At 39.6% G+C, this 23,484-nt stretch overlaps 1 protein-coding gene across 1 annotated transcript in view; it reads left to right on the forward strand.

Moving 5' to 3' along the window:
• Nucleotides 1–23,484, forward strand: part of scn5lab (sodium channel, voltage gated, type V-like, alpha b) — a 180,205-nt gene that overhangs the window by 88,010 nt on the left and 68,711 nt on the right. The window contains 7 exon segments of the mRNA XM_051940377.1: nt 9,743–9,884; nt 10,981–11,178; nt 11,545–11,724; nt 12,629–12,886; nt 14,492–14,617; nt 20,782–20,902; nt 21,880–22,118. Coding sequence (XP_051796337.1) covers nt 9,743–9,884; nt 10,981–11,178; nt 11,545–11,724; nt 12,629–12,886; nt 14,492–14,617; nt 20,782–20,902; nt 21,880–22,118 — 1,264 coding nt within the window.

Raw genomic sequence — 23,484 nt, forward strand, 5'->3', positions numbered from 1 at the left:
AGAGACACAAAACAATCACAAAGAGACACAAAACAACCACATAGAGACGCAAAACAACCACAGAGAGACACAAAACAACCACAAAGAGACACAAAACAATCACAAAGAGACACAAAACAACCACATAGAGACACAAAACAACCACAGAGAGACACAAAACAACCACAGAGAGACACAAAACAACCACAAAGAGACACAAAACAATCACAAAGAGACACAAAACAACCACAGAGACACAAAACAATCACAAAGAGACACAAAACAACCACAGAGAGACACAAAACAACCACAGAGAGACGCAAAACAACCACAGAGAGACGCAAAACAACCACAGAGAGACACAAAACAGCCACAAAGAGACACAAAACAATCACAAAGAGACGCAAAACAACCACATAGAGACGCAAAACAACCACAAAGAGACACAAAACAACCACAAAGAGACACAAAACAACCACAGAGACACAAAACAATCATAAAGAGACACAAAACAATCACAAAGAGACACAAAACAATCACAAAGAGACACAAAACAACCACAGAGAGACACAAAACAACCACAGAGAGACACAAAACAGCCACAGAGAGACACAAAACAGCCACAGAGAGACACAAAACAATCACAGAGAGACACAAAACAACCACAGAGAGACACAAAACAACCACAGAGACACAAAACAGCCACAAAGAGACACAAAACAATCACAGAGAGACACAAAACAACCATAGAGACACAAAACAATCATAAAGAGACACAAAACAATCACAGAGAGACACAAAACAACCACAAAGAGAGACAAAACAGCCACAAAGAGACACAAAACAACCACAGAGACACAAAACAACCACAGAGAGACACAAAACAACCATAAAGAGACACAAAACAACCATAAAGAGACACAAAACAACCACAGAGAGACAAAACAGCCACAAAGAGACACAAAACAACCACAGAGAGACACAAAACAACCACAGAGACACAAAACAACCACAGAGAGACACAAAACAACCATAAAGAGACACAAAACAACCACAGAGAGACACAAAACAACCACAAAGAGACACAAAACAACCACAGAGAGACACAAAACAATCACAAAGAGACACAAAACAACCACAGAGACACAAAACAACCACAGAGAGACACAAAACAACCATAAAGAGACACAAAACAACCACAGAGACACAAAACAATCACAAAGAGACACAAAACAACCACAGAGAGACACAAAACAACCACAGAGAGACGCAAAACAACCACAGAGAGACACAAAACAGCCACAAAGAGACACAAAACAATCACAAAGAGACACAAAACAACCACATAGAGACGCAAAACAACCACAGAGAGACACAAAACAACCACAAAGAGACACAAAACAATCACAAAGAGACACAAAACAACCACATAGAGACACAAAACAACCACAGAGAGACACAAAACAACCACAGAGAGACACAAAACAACCACAAAGAGACACAAAACAATCACAAAGAGACACAAAACAACCACAGAGACACAAAACAATCACAAAGAGACACAAAACAACCACAGAGAGACACAAAACAACCACAGAGAGACGCAAAACAACCACAGAGAGACGCAAAACAACCACAGAGAGACACAAAACAGCCACAAAGAGACACAAAACAATCACAAAGAGACACAAAACAACCACATAGAGACGCAAAACAACCACAGAGAGACACAAAACAACCATAAAGAGACACAAAACAACCACATAGAGACGCAAAACAACCACAGAGACACAAAACAACCATAAAGAGACACAAAACAACCACAGAGAGACACAAAACAACCACAGAGAGACACAAAACAACCACAAAGAGAGACAAAACAGCCACAAAGAGACACAAAACAACCACAGAGACACAAAACAACCATAGAGACACAAAACAACCACAGAGACACAAAACAACCACAGAGACACAAAACAACCACAGAGACACAAAACAGCCACAAAGAGACACAAAACAATCACAAAGAGACGCAAAACAACCACAGAGAGACGCAAAACAACCACAGAGACGCAAAACAACCACAGAGAGACACAAAACAACAACAGAGAAAAGAAATGACTTTAAAAATCCACAAAACGACTTAAAGACACAGACTGATCACAGCCTCCACCCAGAGACTCGTCTGGTCCTCGTTGTGTTCCAGCTGCTGCTGAAGGACGTCCTCTCTGTGTTTTTGTGTTAAAGTTGTGAACTCGGCTGTCGTTAGTCGTGCTCTGGAGGCCCTTTGTTTCGTTGTGTAACCTTTAGCGTGGACGGTCCCCGGTTCTTTATGAGGAAATGCCAGCCGTCTGTTTATTCCTGGAGCCGTTCTTCTTGTGCTGATGAAAAGACTTAACCTTTCCCGTCTTTGTCCAGCAGCCTCTGGCGTCCCACTCTGTCCCGCTGAGCTCCAAACTGTAAAAAACTTCATGTGTAGGCCGGTTTTAAGTTCATATGCCGACGTTTTTAACGGCCACGTCTGAATGTTGAGTGTTTCCATCATGTTCTACATCTCATAGGTTAGAATGACTCAGAGGGACAGAGCAGCAGGAAAACACGTGAAAATAAGACAATAAATCATAAACATGACACAAAAAGACCCCAAACTGACACTATATATGTTTAAATGACATAAAAAGTTGTGTTTTTGTGTTGTTTTGTGTTTTTGTGGTCACTTTGTGTCTCTTTGTGGCTGTTTTGTCTATCGTTGTAGTGGTTTTGTGTCTTTTTGCAGCCATATTGTGTCTTTTTCTTGTCGTTTTGTCTCTTTGTGGTTGTTTTATGTCTATTTGTGGTTGTTTTGTGTCTCTTTGTGGTTCTTGTGTCTTTTTGTAGTTGTTTTGTGTCTTTTTCTGGTCGTTTTGTGTCTCTTTGTAGTTGTTTTGTGTCTTTTTCTGGTCATTTTGTGTCTATTTGTGGTTGTTTTGTGTCTTGTCGTAGTTGTTTTGTGTCTCTTTGTGGTTATTTTGTGTCTATTTGTGGTTGTTTTGTGTCTCTCTGTGGTTGTTTTGTGTCTCTTTGTGGTGGTTTTGTGTCTTTTTCTGGTTCTTTTGTGTCTTTTGTAGTCGTTTTGTGTCTTTCTGGTAATTTCTCTGCAGTTTTTTGTGTTTAAAATCATGTCTGTTGGTTTGGAGTCGACTGCTTTTGTCCATTTGCATCATGTTGTGTGTTTTTGTGGTTGTGTTGCCTCTGTTGCGTTGGTTTTGCATTTTTTTGTGTTTTTTTTCTTTTTTTGCCAGTGAGTTCATTTTTTTCGTCTCGCTGATTAATTTCAATAACTGGCAGCTAATTGTTGCCTCAATGAAACGTTAGATGTTTGATTCTTCTGCTGGGATTCAGAGCCTGAAGTAAACCTGGACACACACACACACACACACACACACACACACACACACACACACACACACACACACACACAACACGGTGTTTCTGTCTCCCAACAGAGGTGGCACAAAACAGTCTCCCCCGGCAACCAGAACTGGGATACGGTTGCTATAGCAATGCTAAGTACTCTCTTCCTCCCGGACTCGAGTTTACCTGAGTGTTATAATTAGAGGTGTGTGTCTGTGTGTGTGTCCATGTGTGTGTGTGCAGGAGGTCATAGGAACAGAATGGAATGGCAGTGGGAACATGAAGTGAAAGTACACACAGAAATCCCCACGATGTCTCTGAGAATAGCTGCAGCATATCTGTCTGTCTGTCTGTCTGTCTGTGTGTCTGTGTGTCTGTCTGTCTGTCTGTCTGTCTGTCTGTGTGTCTGTGTGTGTGTCTGTCTGTCTGTCTGGTGTAAAAAAACAAAACATTATATACACTCTATACACACTCTCCTAGCTATATACACTATATATATACTATTTACTATATACACACTCTATACACTATATACACACACACACTGTTCTCTATACACTCCCTACACACACTCTCTTTCTGTCTCAGTGTTTTTTATGTCCTTCAGCTCTTGAACACATGAACACACACTCAGCCAGCCGTCAACACACTTCACATCCATCCACACTCACATGCCACCATGTTGACTCACTTGTCATGAGATGGAGCGACACACACATCACATCCACTCAGTGTGTGTGTGCTTTTCATTACTCATGTTGTCGAGTGTTACGTTTGGGTACTCGGTCACATTGCAGCGACGGCTTGGTGGTGTCAGGAATGTCCTCAGAAAGCCTTAAACTTTGAAATTAGACCTGGTTTGAATTAAAGTTACATGGAGTTAAGGGTAAAGTTAGGTTTAGTTAAGGCTAAAGTTAGGTTTATTTAAGGATAAAGTTAGGTTTAGTTAAGGATAAAGTTAGGTTTATTTAAGGGTAAAGTTAGGTTTATTTAGGGGTAAAGTTAGGTTTATTTAAGGGTAAAGTTAGGTTTATTTAAGGGTAAAGTTAGGTTTATTTAAGGATAAAGTTAGGTTTATTTAGGGATAAAGTTAGGTTTATTTAGGGGTAAAGTTAGGTTTATTTAGGGGTAAAGTTAGGTTTATTTAAGGATAAAGTTAGGTTTATTTAGGGGTAAAGTTAGGTTTAGTTAAGGGTAAAGTTAGGTTTAGTTAAGGGTAAAGTTAGGTTTATTTAAGGCTAAAGTTAGGTTTATTTAAGGGTAAAGTTAGGTTTAGTTAAGGATAAAGTTAGGTTTATTTAGGGGTAAAGTTAGGTTTATTTAAGGGTAAAGTTAGGTTTAGTTAGGGGTAAAGTTAGGTTTATTTAAGGCTAAAGTTAGGTTTATTTTAGGGTAAAGTTAGGTTTAGTTAAGGATAAAGTTAGGTTTATTTAAGGCTAAAGTTAGGTTTATTTAAGGGTAAAGTTAGGTTTAGTTAAGGATAAAGTTAGGTTTATTTAGGGGTAAAGTTAGGTTTATTTAAGGCTAAAGTTAGGTTTAGTTAAGGATAAAGTTAGGTTTATTTAGGGGTAAAGTTAGGTTTATTTAAGGCTAAAGTTAGGTTTAGTTAGGGGTAAAATTAGGTTTATTTAAGGCTGAAGTTAGGTTTAGTTAAGGGTAAAGTTAGGTTTAGTTAAGGCTAAAGTTAGGTTTAGTTAGGGGTAAAGTTAGGTTTATTTAAGGCTAAAGTTAGGTTTAGTTAGGGGTAAAGTTAGGTTTATTTAAGGCTAAAGTTAGGTTTAGTTAAGGGTAAAGTTAGGTTTAGTTAAGGCTAAAGTTAGGTTTAGTTAGGGGTAAAGTTAGGTTTATTTAAGGCTAAAGTTAGGTTTGGTTAAGGGTAAAGTTAGGTTTAGTTAAGGCTAAAGTTAGGTTTAACTGAACATTTTGGTCCAAGCTTAACATGAGTTAGTTTTCAGGTTCCTGAAGCTCAGAGCTGAAATGAGCTGTAGGTCAAAGTTCTGAACAGGTGGTCTTTACTCCTGTTGGGTTCCACTAGAACCGGTTCCTGCAGGATTTGGTGTCAGTGGGACATAAACTGAAGTTTGCCACTGGTTTCTGCAGCAGTTTATGGGATTTATTCCATCATTTAAACGGGTATTTATTTTACTGCAGAAGTTTGTTCTGAGTTGTCTGTTGGTCGGGTTCTTTACCGTAACGTCTGGATGTTTTATTACGTTAACATAGATTTGTGTTCCTGTAATGTTTGTGTAAGCAGTTAGTCAGCACATTGATTTCAGATTATTTTTCACCTTCTGCAGACTGACACTGATGGATTTTTTGGACTCTTTGACTTCACTGGTCGTTGGTTCAAACTCTGGAAGAAGATTTTAGTCTGAATCAGAAAGTTCAGTGTTCATCGACAAAAAAACCCCCAAAAAACAACATAAAAGATGCGTAGAACAACACAACGTAACAATATAAATTAAAAACTGGTTGTTGTCATCAGGATCGGTGTACATTTTAAAAATAGTAATTAAAAGTGGAACATAATATTCATAGTTTTATGTCTTTGTCGTTGGGGTTTCTGTCCTTAAGGTCCTGAGTGTGAGTTGTGTTTTAAATGTGACATCACTGAAAAAATGATCAATTAATTAAAATTATGGTTGACAATAATCACTCACATGTCCTAAACGGTTCTAATTTAAAAACTATTTACTACTTCACACATTATGTAAAAATACTTCATTTTTGTGTTCACTCAAAATGGTCTAAAATGACAAAAAAAAAAAAAACTGGTCTAAAATGAGTCAACAATTGTCAAAATGGTCCTAAATGACTCAAAAGTGGTCCCAAATGGCTGATATATCAATCCCGATTATTAACAAAAGGTCCAAATGACTCGAAAATGGTCCGAAATGAATCAGAACCGGTCTAAAATGAATTAAAAAAGGTCCAAAATGACTCAGAACCGGTCTAAAATGAATTAAAAAAGGTCCAAAATGACTCAGAACTGGTCTAAAATTAATTTAAAAAGGTCCAAAATGACTCAGAACCGGTCTAAAATGAATTAAAAATGGTCCAAAATGACTCAGAACCGGTCTAAAATGAATTAAAAATGGTCCAAAATGACTCAGAACCGGTCTAAAATGAATTAAAAATGGTCCAAAATGACACAGAAGTGGTCCCAAATGGCTCATATATTGATCCAAATGAATCCAAAATGGTCAGTTGACAGTTTTTATTGCAAACAGCAGTGAGATGATGTAAACAAGCTGGTATTTAAAGCGTTAAAATCCCAAAAATGAATAAATATTTGGTATTTATGATTAGAACTGACAGATTTAAAGATAGTGAAACATAATATTAAAATGGAACGTCTTTATGGCGTACTTTCTGACATTTATCGTCTTGCCGGTCCTGGCTGTAACTTTTTTTGTTTTCCCGTCAGCGTATTGATTTCACATTCAGTGTTTGGAAGCATTAAGTTGTTGCTGCCAGCAGGTAAACAGTGAATAAATGATGATGTTTTTGTGATCAGCTGCATTATGTAAAGGTTATGTAATGAATTAGAGGCGATAATGGAAGCAGATGACTCAGTGGGCTCGGCGGGGGCGGAGTCACCGCGGGGTTGTCGGTTTGAATCCTCTGAACGGTGACTCAGCACGACGCTGCGGGGTGACTCAGCGCTTTGTTCACGCAGAGGTTTGCTGGTGGTTCAGAGAAACTCCTCCAGACGTCCAGCAGGTGGTCAGGGTTTACAAAGTTCTCATTCAGCAGAACTTCTTCATCTTCTCGTCTTTACTCAGAAAAGAAACGAAGCTCTTTTCAAAACCTAAAGTCCTGCAGCTCCGTGGAAAAGGAGGAGGACGAGTACGATGCAAAAGATGCAAAATGACACAAAACTGACTCAGAAATATGACAAAAATATTTCATTAGTCAAGTGCAGTATTTCATTTTTTGGGCACTGACTTTTCTTAAGCTAGAATATTACATTTTTATGTTGAATATTTCAGTTTTTAGGCGTAGCATTTCATATTTCATGTGAAATATTTCATTATTCAGATGCAATATTTCATTTTTTAGGGACATTATTTCACATCTCATGTGCCATATTTCTGTTATGGGGTGAAATATTTCATTTTTCATGTTGAATATTTTATTTTTTGGTGCTATGTTTTTTATAAGCTAGAATATTTTTTGTGTAAACAGGGCAGATTTCATGTGCAGTATTTAATTTTTCACGTCAAATATTTCTTTTCCATGAGGAATATTAAATTTTTTAGATAAAATCTTTTTTTTCATGTTGAATATTTCATTTTTTGGTGCTATGTTTTCTTAAGCTAGAATAGTAATTTTCATCTGGAATATTTTATTTTTTTGTATAGTATTTCATGTTGAATATTTCGTTTTTCGTGATTAGTATTTAATTTTTCATGTTGAATATTTCATTTGTCGTAAGGAATATTTCATTTTCTTAGGTGAAATATTTCATATTTTGATTGCTGTATTTTCTTTTTCATGTGGAATATTTCAGTTTTCATGAGAAATATTTCATTTCCTAGGACCAGTATTTAATTTTTCATGCCCAATATTTCAGTTTTCAGGTGCAATATTTCATTTTTTGGACGCTATGTTTTTTCAATTAGAATATTCCAGTTTTTGTGTGGAAAATTGCATTTTTAGGTACAATATTTCATTTTGTACCTAAAATGCAATTTCATGTTGCTCTATTTTTTCTTTCATGTGCAACATTTCACTTTTTTACATGGAATATTTCATTCTGTTCTTACCTTGTTCTAATTTTAGCTTATCTTTATCATTAGTATTAGCTTTTGCCTCATCTGTTCTTACATTGTTCAAATCTTATCTTATGCTTAGCCTTAGCATTAGCCTTACCTGTTCTTACATTATTCTGATCTTATATTTAGCATTAGCATTAGCCTCATCTGTTCTTACCTTGTTATAATCTTATGTTTAGCCTTAGCATTAGCCTCATCTGTTCTTACCTTGTTCTAATATTATCGTTAGCCTTAGCCTTAGTATTAGCCTTACCTGTTCTTGCATTGATCAAATCTTATATTTAGCATTAGCATTAGCCCCGTCTGTTCTTACCTTGCTATAATCTTATGTTTAGCCTTAGCATTAGCCTCATCTGTTCTTACCTTGTTCTAATATTATCTTTAGCTTTAGCCTTTGCATTAGCCTCATCTGTACTTGTTGTTTCATTCTTATCTTTAGCCTCATTTCTGTCCTCATCTTAACACAGTGTGGTTTCCTTCTATTCTGGTTTCACAAACACAGACTAGAAACGCTGCTTTGTGTCCCTCTGAAGTAAAATGTGAAGCAGTAGCAGCGTTAGCAGCATTAGCAGTAGCAGCGTTAGCCTCCAGCAGCGTCACCTTTGACCATTTTCCCTCCTCGTTGGGCTGATATTCCCCTGCAGACGGCCTGCTGTTTGTCAGCTGTGTGTGAGTGGGCGGCGATGGATGTGACGGGATGTGAATGTGGAATATCAATTATGCCTTATCTGTTCCGTCTCCGCGGCGACACGTGTGGGCGGGTCCGGTCGCACGACGACAACAAGCGCTCGGTCGTAAACACCGAGGAGGAGAATAAATAGAAAGACAGACGGACAGACGGTGTTTTTGAATTCTAAATGTCTCTGCGCCCACCAACCTCTGGTGTGAGATTTTCCAAATCACAGGTTCAAGACAAGCAGTAGTTTGGTTACACAACGATCGCTACACAACATCCAGCAGCATCCAGCAGATGATGAACGAAAAACCACCAAAACGACACCCAAACAACAAAAACACGACTCAAAATGATAAAAATGAGACAGAAAACGACAAAAACAAGACAAAAGATGACAAAAACACGACCCCAAATAACAAAAACAAGACCCAAAATGAAAACAATGAGACAAAAAATAACAAAAACAAGACCCAAAATGAAAACAATATGACAAAAAAATAACAAAAACAAGACCCAAAATGAAAACAATGAGACAAAAAATAACAAAAACATGACTCAAAATGACAAAAACAAGACAAAATGACTAAATCAAGACAAAATGACAATAACAAGACACAAAACGACAAAAATAAGACAAAAGACGACAAAAACACAACTCAAAATGACAAAAATGAGACGTAACATTGCAAAAAGATAACAAGAAGACACAATATGAAAAAAATGCGAAAACAATAAAAGCACGAATGAGAATTACAAAAACGAGACACAAAATGACAAAAATGAGACAGAAACTGTCAAAAATGAGACTCAAAATGACTAAAACACTAAATTTAAGAGACACAAAACAACAAACTGGTGGTTTTCCAGCAGCATCCATCGTCCCTGTCCTCCCGCTAACATCGAGTTTGTTTTTCAGGAAATGTCCGGACGGGTTCGACTGTCTGAAGGCAGGAAGGAATCCCAACTATGGCTACACCAGCTTCGACACCTTCGGCTGGGCCTTCTTGTCCCTGTTCCGCCTCATGACCCAGGACTACTGGGAGAACCTGTACCACCAGGTAACCCGTCTGTGATTGGACGATGAGTGCACACCTGCAGGTGGAATGAGTTTACTAAAACCTGTTTCATTACGAATTAAACCCTCAGAAAACACTCAGAAAACACCAGAAAATTAAATACATTCAAATGGATTTGATCAATTAAGTTTGTTGTTTACAAAAAGGTTGTTTACAAAATAAAAGCCATTACAAATAATACAAATAACAGTGATGAAAGTTTGTTGTTTTTTATTGCACATAATAGAATAAAAATAAAAACAACAAATAATAAAAATAGCTCCAGATCATAAAAGTAACAAAAACTTAAGTTTTTATAAGTAGTGGAATAAAAATAAAATTAAAATAATGCAAAATAAAAGTCCGTACAAATAATAGAAAAAAATAACAAAATTGAAAGCCATTATAAATAATAAAATAAAATACAAATAAAAAAAGTCATGACAAATAGTAGAATGAAGTAAATAAAGAAATGAAATTCTTTACAAATAATGGAATAAAATTTAAAAAAAATCATTATGAATAATAGAATAAAAATCGAATAAAAATAGCAAAAAATAAAAGCGATTGCAAATAATAGGATAAATTAAAAAATAAAAATATAATAAAGCCATTAGAAATAATAGAATAAAATAAATATATAAAAGTAATTAAAATTAATGAATAAAATAAAATGTAAATAAGAAAAACTCATTAGCAATAACTGAATAAATTGAAATTGAAAATAAAATTCATTAGAAATAATAGAGTAAAATTAAAATAAATAACATTACAAATAATAGGATAGGAATAAAAATCATGATAAATAATAGACTAAAATATTTAAATAAATAAAAGGCATTCCAAATAATAGGTTAATAATGCTTTTATTTTGAAATGCTCCATACAAATAAACACACCTGCCAGGACACAAATAAACAGCTTAATTTAATTTAAATAACCATATTTATAGATCTTATTAATCTCTTATTATTTGCCCGATTGTTCATTTGTCTTATTGTGAAGCATTCTCCTAACGTTTATGCTTTTATTGTGAAAGGTGCCATGCTAATAAAGTCACCTGTCAGGAATCAGTCTCTCCTCCCGTTTGCTCCCCCAGACGCTGCGCTCGGCCGGTAAGACCTACATGGTGTTCTTCGTGGTGGTGATCTTCCTGGGCTCCTTCTACCTGGTCAACCTGATCCTGGCCGTGGTGGCCATGGCCTACGAGGAGCAGAACCAGGCCACCATCGCCGAGGCCTGCCAGAAGGAGAGGGAGTTCCAGCAGGCCATGGAGAGGCTGAAGAAGGAGCAGCAGGTAGAGCACACCTTTGAAACGCCTCCAAAGAAATCATGTCCAACCAGAAAACTGCACCCAGAATCTCATATTTGATAATACAACATCTAATCACGTAGTTTTTCTGTATTATGAAGCCTGATTAATCATATTTTAGCATTATTCTCACATACACTGAGCAGGTCTAACACTATGACCACCTCCTAATGTTGTGTTGCTCCCTTTATGTGGTGAAAAATCTTCTAAACTTTAACGTCTGGACCTGAACACCTCTCTATGGGGCCATAAATGTGGAATCATTTCTGTCATTTTGCATTTTTTCGATGGTGAATCTTTTATTTTTCTTGACTGGGTTTGATTTTAGAATTTAAAAATTTCTTCCTCCAGTTCGCCGCCCAGAAAGTTCTCGACTCCGACTCGATGTCGCCGGACCTCTCGCCCTTCGGCCCGCCATTGGACGTCCTGGAGGAGCGGAGGCGGAGCCAGGCACTGGTGGGCATGGCCGACGTGGAGGTGAACCTATCAGAGGAGAAGCTGCTGCAGGTGGACATGACGGACGGAGGGAAGGTGAGGAGAGCAGAGCAGCGAAGAATGATCATTTATAATAAATAAAATGTAATAAATAAAGAAATAAAATCTGATAAAAATGTTCCACGGATTTTCACCATTTTTTACAGATTTTTTTCTACACAGAATTTTTTTCTGATTTTTTTGTTCAATTTTTTTCGCTGATTTTTTTTTACAGATTGTTTTAAATAACTATTTTCACCTATTTTTTAACAGATTTTTTCCACAATTTTTAGAATATTTTTACTGAATTTTTATACTGAATCTTTTTTTTACGCAGAATTTTCTACTGATTCTTTCACAGACTTTATTTTTCATATAATTCTTTTCATTTTTTTCCTGCAGATTTGTAAAAAATACATTTTAAATGATTTCTTTCCACAGAATTCTTTCCCAGATATTTTTTTTTAGAATTTTTTAACAGAATCTTTATATGTTTTTTTAGCATTTTTTTAAGAGAACTGTTTTTCAATTTTTTCATAGACTTTCTTTTAGAATATTTTTATACAGATTTTTTTCCCCAATTTTAAACAATTTTGTTTTCACAAATTTTTGTTTCCAGAATTTTTTCACCATTTTTTTTCACAGAACTATTTTTTACATTTTTTGAGTGTTTTTTTACTACATTTTTTGTACATAATTTTGTAGCCCATTTTTTAAAAACAGAATTATTTAATGGATTTTTTCCTGTGAATTTTTTTTCAAGGATTTTTTTTCCTACATTAAAAAAATAAATAAATCTTTTCACAGAATTATTCACAGATGTGTTTTGTCTGAATTTGTTTTTCCACAAAACTTTTTGTTCAACATTTTCTCCCCTGACTATTTTCATAGATTTTTCCAGATGTTCTAACTTCCTGGTCCGACTGACTGACGTGTTTCCTCTTCACCTTCCCTCCTGCAGCCTCTCCACCCGCTGCTCGCTCGTTCTTTCTCCTCCAGGACTCGGAGAAGCAGTCAGGTTTCCTCCATCTTCAACTTCCGTCTGAGGAGTCGTGGGTCGGAGGGCGAGATGGCCGACGACGAGTACAGCGTCCCGGGAGACGTGGTGGAGGGAGTCGGAGGTCGGACCTACAGCGGTGGGACCTTCAGCGGCATCCTGAACCATCCGTGGCCCAAACGGAGGCCGAGCACCTACAGCACGACCAGCCGCAGCTCCCAGGTCAGTTTAAATAACCCATCTATACTCAATAATCTATCAGTGTAACTAAATCGTCAGCAGAGAAACCACACCAATGTCCATGTTTTCCGTGTGGGAATAATCTGTGATCTAACAGCTCCCATGTCAGTTTAAATTATCTATAATCAATAATCTGTGATCTAACAGCTCCCAGGTCAGTTTAAATAACACATATATACTCAATAATCTATCAGTGTAACTAAATCGTCAGCAGAGAAACCACACCAATGTCCATGTTTTCCGTGTGGGAATAATCTGTGATCTAACAGCTCCCATGTCAGTTTAAATGATAATGTGTCATCTAACAGCTCCCAGGTCAGTTTAAATAACCCATCTATAGTAATAATCTATCAGTGTAACTAAATCGTCAGCAGAGAAACCACACCAATGTCCACGTTTTCCATGTGGGAATAATCTGAGGTAATGACATAGAATACTATTTTCACATTAATCCCAAAGTTTTCACGACTAATCTCTTAGTTTGCACGCATAAATCCAAAGTTTTCATTAGTAATCTCATAAATTTCACATATAATCTCAGGATTTCTACATCTATCCCATAATTTTTAGAGATAAACCCATAATCACAATGTGTAATCCTATATATTTCACATATAATCTCATATATTTCACATATAATCTCATAGCTTTAATATATAACCTCATAGTTTTGAACATATAATCTCATAGTTTTGAACATATAATCTCATAGCTTTAACATATAATCTCATGGGTTTTTTTCTCATCTAATCTCATAGTTTTCATCTTGTTTGTTTCCCGCCTCTTGGCCAGGTCATTATTGAAAATTAGAATTGGTTCTCAACTAACTTACCTGCTTAAATAAAAAGAAGAAAATAGTTTTGACAAAGAAAATCATGTAGTTTTCACATGTAATCTCAGTTTTTTTTTTTAACGTGTAATCTCATAGTTTTCACATAGGTGTTTTCTTTCTGACAGTGCAGCCTCACCTGTGTGTGTTTGTGTGTTTCCAGGTGTGTAGCGTAGCCTCACCTGTGTGTAGTGTAGCCTCACCTGTGTGTGTGTGTGTGTGTGTGTGTGTGTGTGTGTGTAGCGTAGCCTCACCTGTGTGTGTGTGTGTGTGTGTGTGTGTGTGTAGCGTAGCCTCACCTGTGTGTGTGTGTGTAGCGTAGCCTCACCTGTGTGTGTGTGTGTGTGTGTGTGTAGCGTAGCCTCACCTGTGTGTGTGTGTGTGTGTGTGTGTGTTTCCAGGTGTGTAGTGTAGCCTCACCTGTGTGTGTGTGTAGCGTAGCCTCACCTGTGTGTGTGTGTGTGTGTGTGTGTGTGTTTCCAGGTGTGTAGCGTAGCCTCACCTGTGTGTGTGTGTGTGTGTGTAGCGTAGCCTCACCTGTGTGTGTGTGTGTGTGTGTGTGTAGCGTAGCCTCACCTGTGTGTGTGTTTCCAGGTGTGTAGCGTAGCCTCACCTGTGTGTGTGTGTGTGTGTGTGTGTGTGTTTCCAGGTGTGTAGCGTAGCCTCACCTGTGTGTGTGTGTAGCGTAGCCTCACCTGTGTGTGTGTGTGTGTGTGTGTGTGTAGCGTAGCCTCACCTGTGTGATTGTGTGTTTCCAGGTGTTCTATCCGACGCTGAACGTCAACGGGAAGCTGTTTGTGTCCATGGAGCAGAACGGGGTTTCCCCTCCACCACTGCAGGGGCAGCTGTCGGGCTGCACCATGGAGAAGGTCAAGGAGGAGAGTGTGAGTCCACAGTGTGTCTGTCATGCAGCGTGTGTGTGTGTGTGTGTGTGTGTGTGTGTTCGCTGCAGTGGAAACAATGGTGCAGCCTGCAGCCATCGGACATGTGAATTATGAATCAGTGTTTGCATAACTCTGCCCTGATATCATGGACCAAACAGACACACACACACACACACACACACACACACACACACACACACACACACACACGCTCCACAGCACATAGTGTCACTGCTGTGGCATCGCGGTTAGAGCCCAACATTCCAGCTCAGGTATGCTCCTGATCCAAACGCCAACATGGATCCGTTTATTAGCCGCTCTGATGCAGAAAAAGAAGCTATAGAGGTTATTTACAGCTTTACAGTGAAAAAATGACCCACAATGAGGAAAAATTAACCCAGAATGAGGGAAAATGAACCTCCAGTGAAGGAAAACGAGCCCACAGAGAGGAGAAATAAAGCTATACTGAGGTCAAATGAAACCAGAGTGAGAATGAAATGAGGAAACGCAGTCCCACAGTGAGGGGAAATTACCCTTTTAATTAAAAAATGAATCTTTTTTACATGTAGCTTCATAGTTTTTATGAGTGTTCCCACATGGTTTTCACATCTAACCTCAGCATTTTCATTTCTAGTCCTCTGGTTTTCACATGTAGCATCATGAGGTGATTTCACGTCTTTTCTCTGTTTGCTTTTCTCTCTTTATGGTGCTTTTGTGGATTTTTTTTCTCTTTTGTTTGCTTCTGTGATGATTTCACGTCTTTTTGTCATGGTTTTGTCTAAATTTGTCCTGATTTTCCTCCTTGTTTTGTGATTTTGCATCCTGTTGCAGTGCCATTTTGTTTCAATTTCACACCATTTCATGTTGATTTTGCACCATTTTGTGTCAATTTGCACCGTTTTTTGTTGATTTTGCACCGTTTTGTGTTGATTTTGCACCATTTTGTGTGAATTTGCACCATTTTCTGCATTCTGCGATATCTCTGCATCTTCTTGGGGATGATTTGCAATTTTTTCTGGTGATTTTTGCCCCTTTTTCTATCAATTTCTAAGTGATTTCGCTTCATTTTGTAGTTGTCTTGCGTGCTTTAGTGATGATTTTCAGTCTTTTTTGTTGTGACTTTGTATCTTTTTCAAGAAACTTTACATCTTTTCATGTTGGTTTTGCATCTTTTTGTGGTTATTTTGCATCTTGTTGAAGTGGTTTTTAACCTTTTTGTCGTAACTTTGTGTCCTTTTGTCGTGACTTTGTGTCTTTTGTGGTAATTTTGGAATGTTTTGGTGATTTAACATTTTTTTCTGATGATTTTTTTGTGTTTTATTGTGATTTAGCATTTTTATCTGGGTGATTTTGAACATTTTTGTCGTGACTCTGCATCTTTTTTTTTTGGTGATTCTGCACATTTTTTGTGGTGACTTTTTTTGGGCCTTCGATTTTTTTTTGGGTGATTTTGCCTTTTCTTGAGGTAATTTTTGGTGTTTTGTGGTGATTTTGTAACTTTGTCCAGGTGATTTTTCACCATTTTGTGATGGTTTTACATATTCTTTGTCGTAATTTTTCACCTTTTTGGGAGATTCTGCATCTTCTTAAGGTGATGCTGCGTCTTCTGTGATGATCTTGCCCCATGTTTTCTGTGATTTTGCACCATTTTTTGGTGATTCTGCGTCTTTTTGAGGTGACTTTGCGTCTTTTGTGATGCTCTTGCACCATTTTTGTGATTTTGCACTTTTTTGTGGTGATTTTGCATATATATTGCACCTTTTTGCATCTTTTTTCAGGTGTTTTTGTGTCTTTTGTTGTGATTTTGCACCTTTATCCAGGTGATTTTGTACCTTTCAGTGGTAATTTTGAATGTTTTTTTGCAGTGATTTTGGATCTTTTGTGATGATCTTGCACCATTTTCTGTGATTGTGCACCTTTTTGTGGTTATTTTGCACCTTTTTGTGGTTCATTGTCATTCTCTAGTTGATTTTGCACCTTTTTGTGGTTCTTTGTCATTCTTTAGTTGATTTTGCATCTTCTTGTTGTTATTTTGCGCTCTGTAGGTGATTCTGTATATTTTTGGAGGTGTGTTGTCTCCTTGTTTTCGTCCCCTGTCTTCCATTCTCACGTTGAAGCTGAAGTTGTGTCGTGTTCACCTTTCCAGAGGCCACAGTTAGACGCTGCCTTCGACCGAGCAGCTCACACACACCGTGTTTCGTGTACGTAGTTTGTCAGACTGTTTACATCCAGTCGATCGGCCGTGTGTCTGGAAACAGACATAAATCCTGTGGGATGTCCAGCAGAGATGATAATCAGATCACACTTTCTCTGTGTGACTCACAGAGCAAACACATGCAGGAAAGGTGAGAAACCTGCCTCCACGTGTGGACGAGCGGTTTGTGTTCGCTTCCCAGTGCTGAAAATACGGATACGAAGATGGACTCAGATGAGCAGCATGGAGAAAAAAAACAGGCTACAGTGACGTAAAATGAGCCAAAATTTAGGAAAAATGAGCCAAAACTGAGGAAAAATGGTCCACAGTGGGCAAAATGAGCCCACAGTGGGGTAAAATGAGTCCACAGTGAGGTAAAATGAGTCCACAGTGAGGTAAAATGAGTCCACAGTGAGGTAAAATGAGTCCACATTGGTGTAAAATGAGTCCACAGTGGGGTAAAATGAGTCCACAGTGAGGTAAAATGAGTCCACAGTGAGGTAAAATGAGTCCACAGTGGGGTAAAATGAGTCCACAGTGAGGTAAAATGAGTCCACAGTGAGGTAAAATGAGTCCACAGTGAGGTAAAATGAGTCCACATTGGTGTAAAATGAGTCCACAGTGGGGTAAAATAAGCCCACAGTGGGGTAAAATGAACCCACAGTGGGGTAAAATGAACCCACAGTGGGGTAAAATGACTCCACAGTGGGGTAAAATGACTCCACAGTGGTGTAAAATGAGTCTACAGTGAGGTAAAATGAGTCCACAGTGAGGTAAAATGAGTCCACAGTGGGGTAAAATGAACCCACAGTGGGGTAAAATGACTCCACAGTGGGGTAAAATAAGTCCACAGTGAGGTAAAATGAGTCCACAGTGGGGTAAAATGGGTCCACAGTGGGGTAAAATGAGCCCACATTGGTGTAAAATGAGTCCACAGTGGGGTAAAATGAGTCCACAGTGGGGTGAAATGGGTCCACAGTGGGGTAAAATGAGTCCACAGTGGGGTGAAATGGGTCCACAGTGGGGTAAAATGAGTCCACAGTGGGGTAAAATGGGTCCACAGTGGGGTAAAATGAGTCCACAGTGGGGTGAAATGAGTCCAAAGTGGGGTGAAATGAGTCCAAAGTGGAGTAAAATGGGTCCACAGTGGGGTAAAATGGGTCCACAGTGGAGTAAAATGAGCCCAAAGTGGGGTAAAATGAGCCCAAAGTGGGGTAAAATGAGTCCACAGTGGGGTGAAATGAAACAGGAGCTTTAAAAATGGTTGAAAACTGATTTTTTTTTCCACAGTAAAAAACACCAAAGCACACTTTCAGGATTCTTTCATGACTTGGAGCTTCCTCCATCTGTTGCCACGGCGACACAGATTCAGGTCAGGCGGGTCAAACGTAGTGGATGACAGCGTTTCCTGTCGCCACGGCAACAGATACGCAGGTGACGACTGCTGCTCGATGAATCAGAGAAATCAGTGTTTGCTGCTGTAAAAGACCAAATTATTATTATTATTATTGTTAGAAAAACCCTCGCAGTTTTTAACATTCAAACACAGTGCAGAAGTGTAATTTTAATTCTAAATGTTAAAAAATTATTTAAAAATGAAAAAATGTTTCAGAAAAATATTCTACAATCAAATATTAAAGAACAAAAAAGTAAAAATGCAGATTTTTGATGGAAATATTATTCATAGTTGTAACCCATAAATGACTTATATTTTCTGTGATTTAACTAAATAATAACTTTAATTTAAACAATTTTGAAACAATGATTTTTTTTTCTTTCAAATGATGGAAAATATCCTAAAAATAATTATTTTTTTACTGAAATAATTGCAATGACAAAGTGTAATTTACAGTAAAATTTATCTGTAATTTTATCTGTAAAATAAAACGATCAGTAGAATAACAGTGATTTATTTTGAAAGTTTTCATTAAAAACTTTCTTTTTTCCATTTTAAAGCTTGAATTTATTTTTCAGTTTAAACTTAAAGTCGGTGTTTGCAGCTTTTCTCTGCGTCGTGAAGTCGATGTTGTATTTGCTGCTCGTCGTCCTCAGAGACTTCCTGTCTGCCTCCTGATTGGCTCAGGTGAGGTTACACAATTCTTCCTCCTGACGCTTTGACCAATGAGAGGCGACGTGAGGCCTGAAGGTCGACGCTCACACAGGGAGACGCACGCAGCCGCCAGGCGCTAATTTAGCATCGGTTAGCCACCGTGGGTTGCCACGGTCACGTCTCCGTGGCAACAAAGTTCCTCCCACTCATCTGTCTGAACAGTCAGAGCTCCAGCCTCAGAGGTTCTCCTCCTCACACTCAGAGGTTCTCCTCCTCACACTCAGAGGCTCTCCTCCTCACACTCAGAGGTTCTCCTGATCACACTCAGAGGCTCTCCTCCTCACACTCAGAGGTTCTCCCCCTCACACTCAGAGGTTCTCCTGATCACACTCAGAGGTTCTCCCCCTCACACTCAGAGGTTCTCCTGATCACACTCAGAGGTTCTCCTCCTCACACTCAGAGGTTCTCCTCCTCACACTCAGAGGTTCTCCTCCTCACACTCAGAGGTTCTCCTGATCACACTCAGAGGCTCTCCTCCTCACACTCAGAGGCTCTCCTCCTCACACTCAGAGGTTCTCCCCCTCACACTCAGAGGTTCTCCTCCTCACACTCAGAGGTTCTCCTCCTCACTCTCAGAGGTTCTCCTCCTCACACTCAGAGGTTCTCCTGATCACACTCAGAGGTTCTCCTCCTCACACTCAGAGGTTCTCCTCCTCACACTCAGAGGTTCTCCTGATCACACTCAGAGGCTCTCCTCCTCACACTCAGAGGTTCTCCTGATCACACTCAGAGGCTCTCCTCCTCACACTCAGAGGTTCTCCCCCTCACACTCAGAGGTTCTCCTGATCACACTCAGAGGTTCTCCTCCTCACACTCAGAGGTTCTCCTCCTCACACTCAGAGGTTCTCCTGATCACACTCAGAGGCTCTCCTCCTCACACTCAGAGGTTCTCCTGATCACACTCAGAGGTTCTCCTCCTCACACTCAGAGGTTCTCCTCCTCACACTCAGAGGTTCTCCCCCTCACACTCAGAGGTTCTCCCCCTCACACTCAGAGGTTCTCCTCCTCACACTCAGAGGTTCTCCTGATCACACTCAGAGGTTCTCCCCCTCACACTCAGAGGTTCTCCTCCTCACACTCAGAGGTTCTCCCCCTCACACTCAGAGGTTCTCCTCCTCACACTCAGAGGTTCTCCCCCTCACACTCAGAGGTTCTCCCCCTCACACTCAGAGGTTCTCCCCCTCACACTCAGAGGTTCTCCTCCTCACACTCAGAGGTTCTCCCCCTCACACTCAGAGGTTCTCCTCCTCACTCTCAGAGGTTCTCCTCCTCACACTCAGAGGTTCTCCTGATCACACTCAGAGGTTCTCCTCCTCACACTCAGAGGTTCTCCTCCTCACACTCAGAGGTTCTCCTCCTCACACTCAGAGGTTCTCCTCCTCACTCTCAGAGGTTCTCCTCCTCACACTCAGAGGTTCTCCTCCTCACTCTCAGAGGTTCTCCTCAGGAAAGTTTCTCAGCAGCAGCTGGATTCACGACTTCAGTCTGAAATGACCAGACAACTGAAAAAAAAACATTGTTTACAGGCAAAGAAAGAACCAGAGAAGAACCAGAGATTGTTTAATTTTCTACAAACTTTTTAATTTTAATATTTTTCCCGCCTAAATCCTTCATCTCATGTGATTCATTCAAGGACCGTTGGAAAGCGAAGATCATCTGAATTTTCCTGTTTTTACATCTTCTGGATCCGGTCAACTTTTTGTTTGTTCTGAAGCCTGCTGGTGAACCGACCACTGAAGAATGTAACCTTATCAATAGATCAGTTTAAACTCATAAACACATACATTTACACTGATACACAGATCAGATTGAACTCTCTGTGATGTGACTGAGGTTAACTGTTTATTCTTTCGTTTCCAGGTCCCCACGTCGACCACAGAGCTCAGTACGATGCTGCTTCCTCGGCCGTCGTCCACCCAGGAGTCTGAACGTCGAGGACGAGCTCTGAGCGCCGCCAGCTACCTGACCGACGCCATGGAAGGTAAACGAGCTGATTAGTGCTGGAATTATCATCAGACATGTGGAGAAAACTAAACGACAGAACGCATGATGGACACCCCCGCTTTAGATTAACCCTCCTGTCCTGGTTTTGTGTGTTTGTGTCGTGTTTGTGTCATGTCGTGTTTGTGTCATGTCGTGTTGTGTCGTGTCGTGTCGTGTCGTGTCGTGTTGTGTCGTGTTTGTGTCGTGTCGTGTCGTGTCGTGTCGTGTTGTGTCGTGTTTGTGTCGTGTCGTGTTGTGTCATGTTGTATTGTGTCGTGTTTGTGTTGTGTCGTGTTTGTGTTGTGTCGTGTTTGTGTCGTGTCGTGTCGTGTCGTGTCGTGTTGTGTCGTGTTTGTGTCGTGTCGTGTTGTGTCATGTTGTATTGTGTCGTGTTGTGTCGTGTTTGTGTCGTGTCTGTGTCATGTTGTATTGTGTCGTGTTGTGTCGTGTCGTGTTGTGTCATGTTGTATTGTGTCGTGTTGTGTCGTGTCGTGTTGTGTCATGTTGTATTGTGTCGTGTCGTGTCGTGTCGTGTCGTGTCGTGTTGTGTCGTGTTTGTGTCGTGTCGTGTTGTGTCATGTTGTATTGTGTCGTGTTTGTGTTGTGTCGTGTTTGTGTTGTCGTGTTGTGTCATGTTGTATTGTGTCGTGTCGTGTTGTGTCGTGTCGTGTTTGTGTTTGTGTCGTGTTGTCATGTTGTATTGTGTCGTGTCGTGTCGTGTCGTGTTGTGTCATGTTGTATTGTGTCGTGTTGTGTCGTGTCGTGTTTGTGTTGTGTCGTGTTTGTGTCGTATCGTGTTGTCATGTTGTATTGTGTCGTGTTTGTGTCGTATCGTGTTGTCGTGTTGTGTTGTGTCGTGTCGTGTCGTGTCGTGTCGTGTCGTGTCGTGTCGTGTCTGTGTCGTGTCGTGTTGTGTCATGTCGTGTTGTATCATGTTGTGTTGTGTCGTGTTTGTGTTTGTGTCGTGTGGTGCAGAGCTGGAGGAGGCCCATAAGAAGTGCCACCCCTGCTGGTACGTGTTCGCCCACCGCTACCTGGTGTGGGAGTGCTGCCCCTGCTGGCTGAGGGTGAAGCAGCTGGTGAAGGTCATGGTGATGGACCCCTTCCTGGACCTGGCCATCACTGTCTGCATCGTGCTCAACACGCTCTTCATGGCCATGGAGCACTACCCCATGACCGACGAGTTCAACGGCATGCTGAGCATCGGAAACCTGGTAGGGACGCAGAAAACACTGGTTTTAATGTAGAAAAGCCTCCAAAACCTGGATAGTATCACAAGAAAACACCAAAACCTGGATAGTATCAAATTAAAATGTTGAAACCTGGCTAGGCACCAAAATCCCAATATTAACACATTAAACCCTTTAAAACCTGGATATAAATGAGCTAAAACCTTTAAAACCTGGACATCGATGAACTAAAACACATCTTACCAAGGGCGTAGGTTTGCATAGGGACGGTAGGGACATAACACTACCAACTTTTCAAGAGGGTCAAATTGTCCCCACCAACTTTTAAGCAACCTTATTTGCATTATATAATGAGTTCAGTTATATAGGTCATTGTGATTGTCTTCCCACATGTTGTAAGAATAGAATTGACCCTACCATTATTAAGTGAATTATTTTCATTATGTTCAGACCAGGTTCAGACTTACATTTACCCCTTTTCACTTGCTGAATGTGCCGGTCCAATCAAACGTGCGTCTGATTGGCTGATGACTTAATGTTCTACTGAAAGTCCGACCTGCATCAGAGTTAGCATAACATTAAACTGTGTGAACTTGCTAACCTGCAAAACTCGAGTAGGAAGCTGCTTAGAGAGAATTATCCTCCTGTATGTGTTTTCTACTGTTAACGTTAATTAAACTGTGAGAAATGTAGTGAACTCTGCTGGAAAATATAGAACCAGAAAAACGTGAGCAAGAAGCTGCTTAGAGAGAGAGAGGTCCCAGTCTGTGTTTCACAGGAAAGTGTTGACAGTCAAAAAAAAACACATGCTGCTGCTTTTCTTCTGGTTTAGAAGGAAAGAAGGCTAGAGCATGTTGTGACTTTACACTTTTGAAACCAAATACCTATTAGTGCATTTATTTATTAATTAAAATGTATTTAATTACTATCACCTGAACCAATACACATGAAAGTTAGTATAAGTCAATACAGATTGATTTTGCATTGATCATTTAGCTTATCAATTAATTAGGTTCATATTCGTGAGAAATGTAGCCCTGACCCCCGTTCACCCAATCTGTTTGGTCTTATTAATGTCCCGTCCCCAGCAAAAAGTGTACATGCAGGTTATGCTGTTATATCGTCCCTACCAGTGTTGAGACCAAACCTACGCCCTTGCATCTAACTGATATTTTCAACAATGGATTGGCCTCATTTCGTCTGAAAACGAGGTGTTTTTCATGGTAGATTTGAGAGTTTTTCCTCCCAGCGTCGTTAGAACTTTTTGTGAGTGGAGGAGAACCACCGCCGGACGCTGTAGAACCCTCACATTCAGGGGAACGTGGTTTTTCTGCTGTTGGAGGACAGACTGTGTGTTTTTGTGTCTATGGGAGCTGACAGAAGCGGGTCG

The sequence above is a fragment of the Acanthochromis polyacanthus genome, chromosome 20, assembly GCF_021347895.1.
Source record: "Acanthochromis polyacanthus isolate Apoly-LR-REF ecotype Palm Island chromosome 20, KAUST_Apoly_ChrSc, whole genome shotgun sequence".
Taxonomy (NCBI): Eukaryota; Metazoa; Chordata; class Actinopteri; family Pomacentridae; genus Acanthochromis; species Acanthochromis polyacanthus.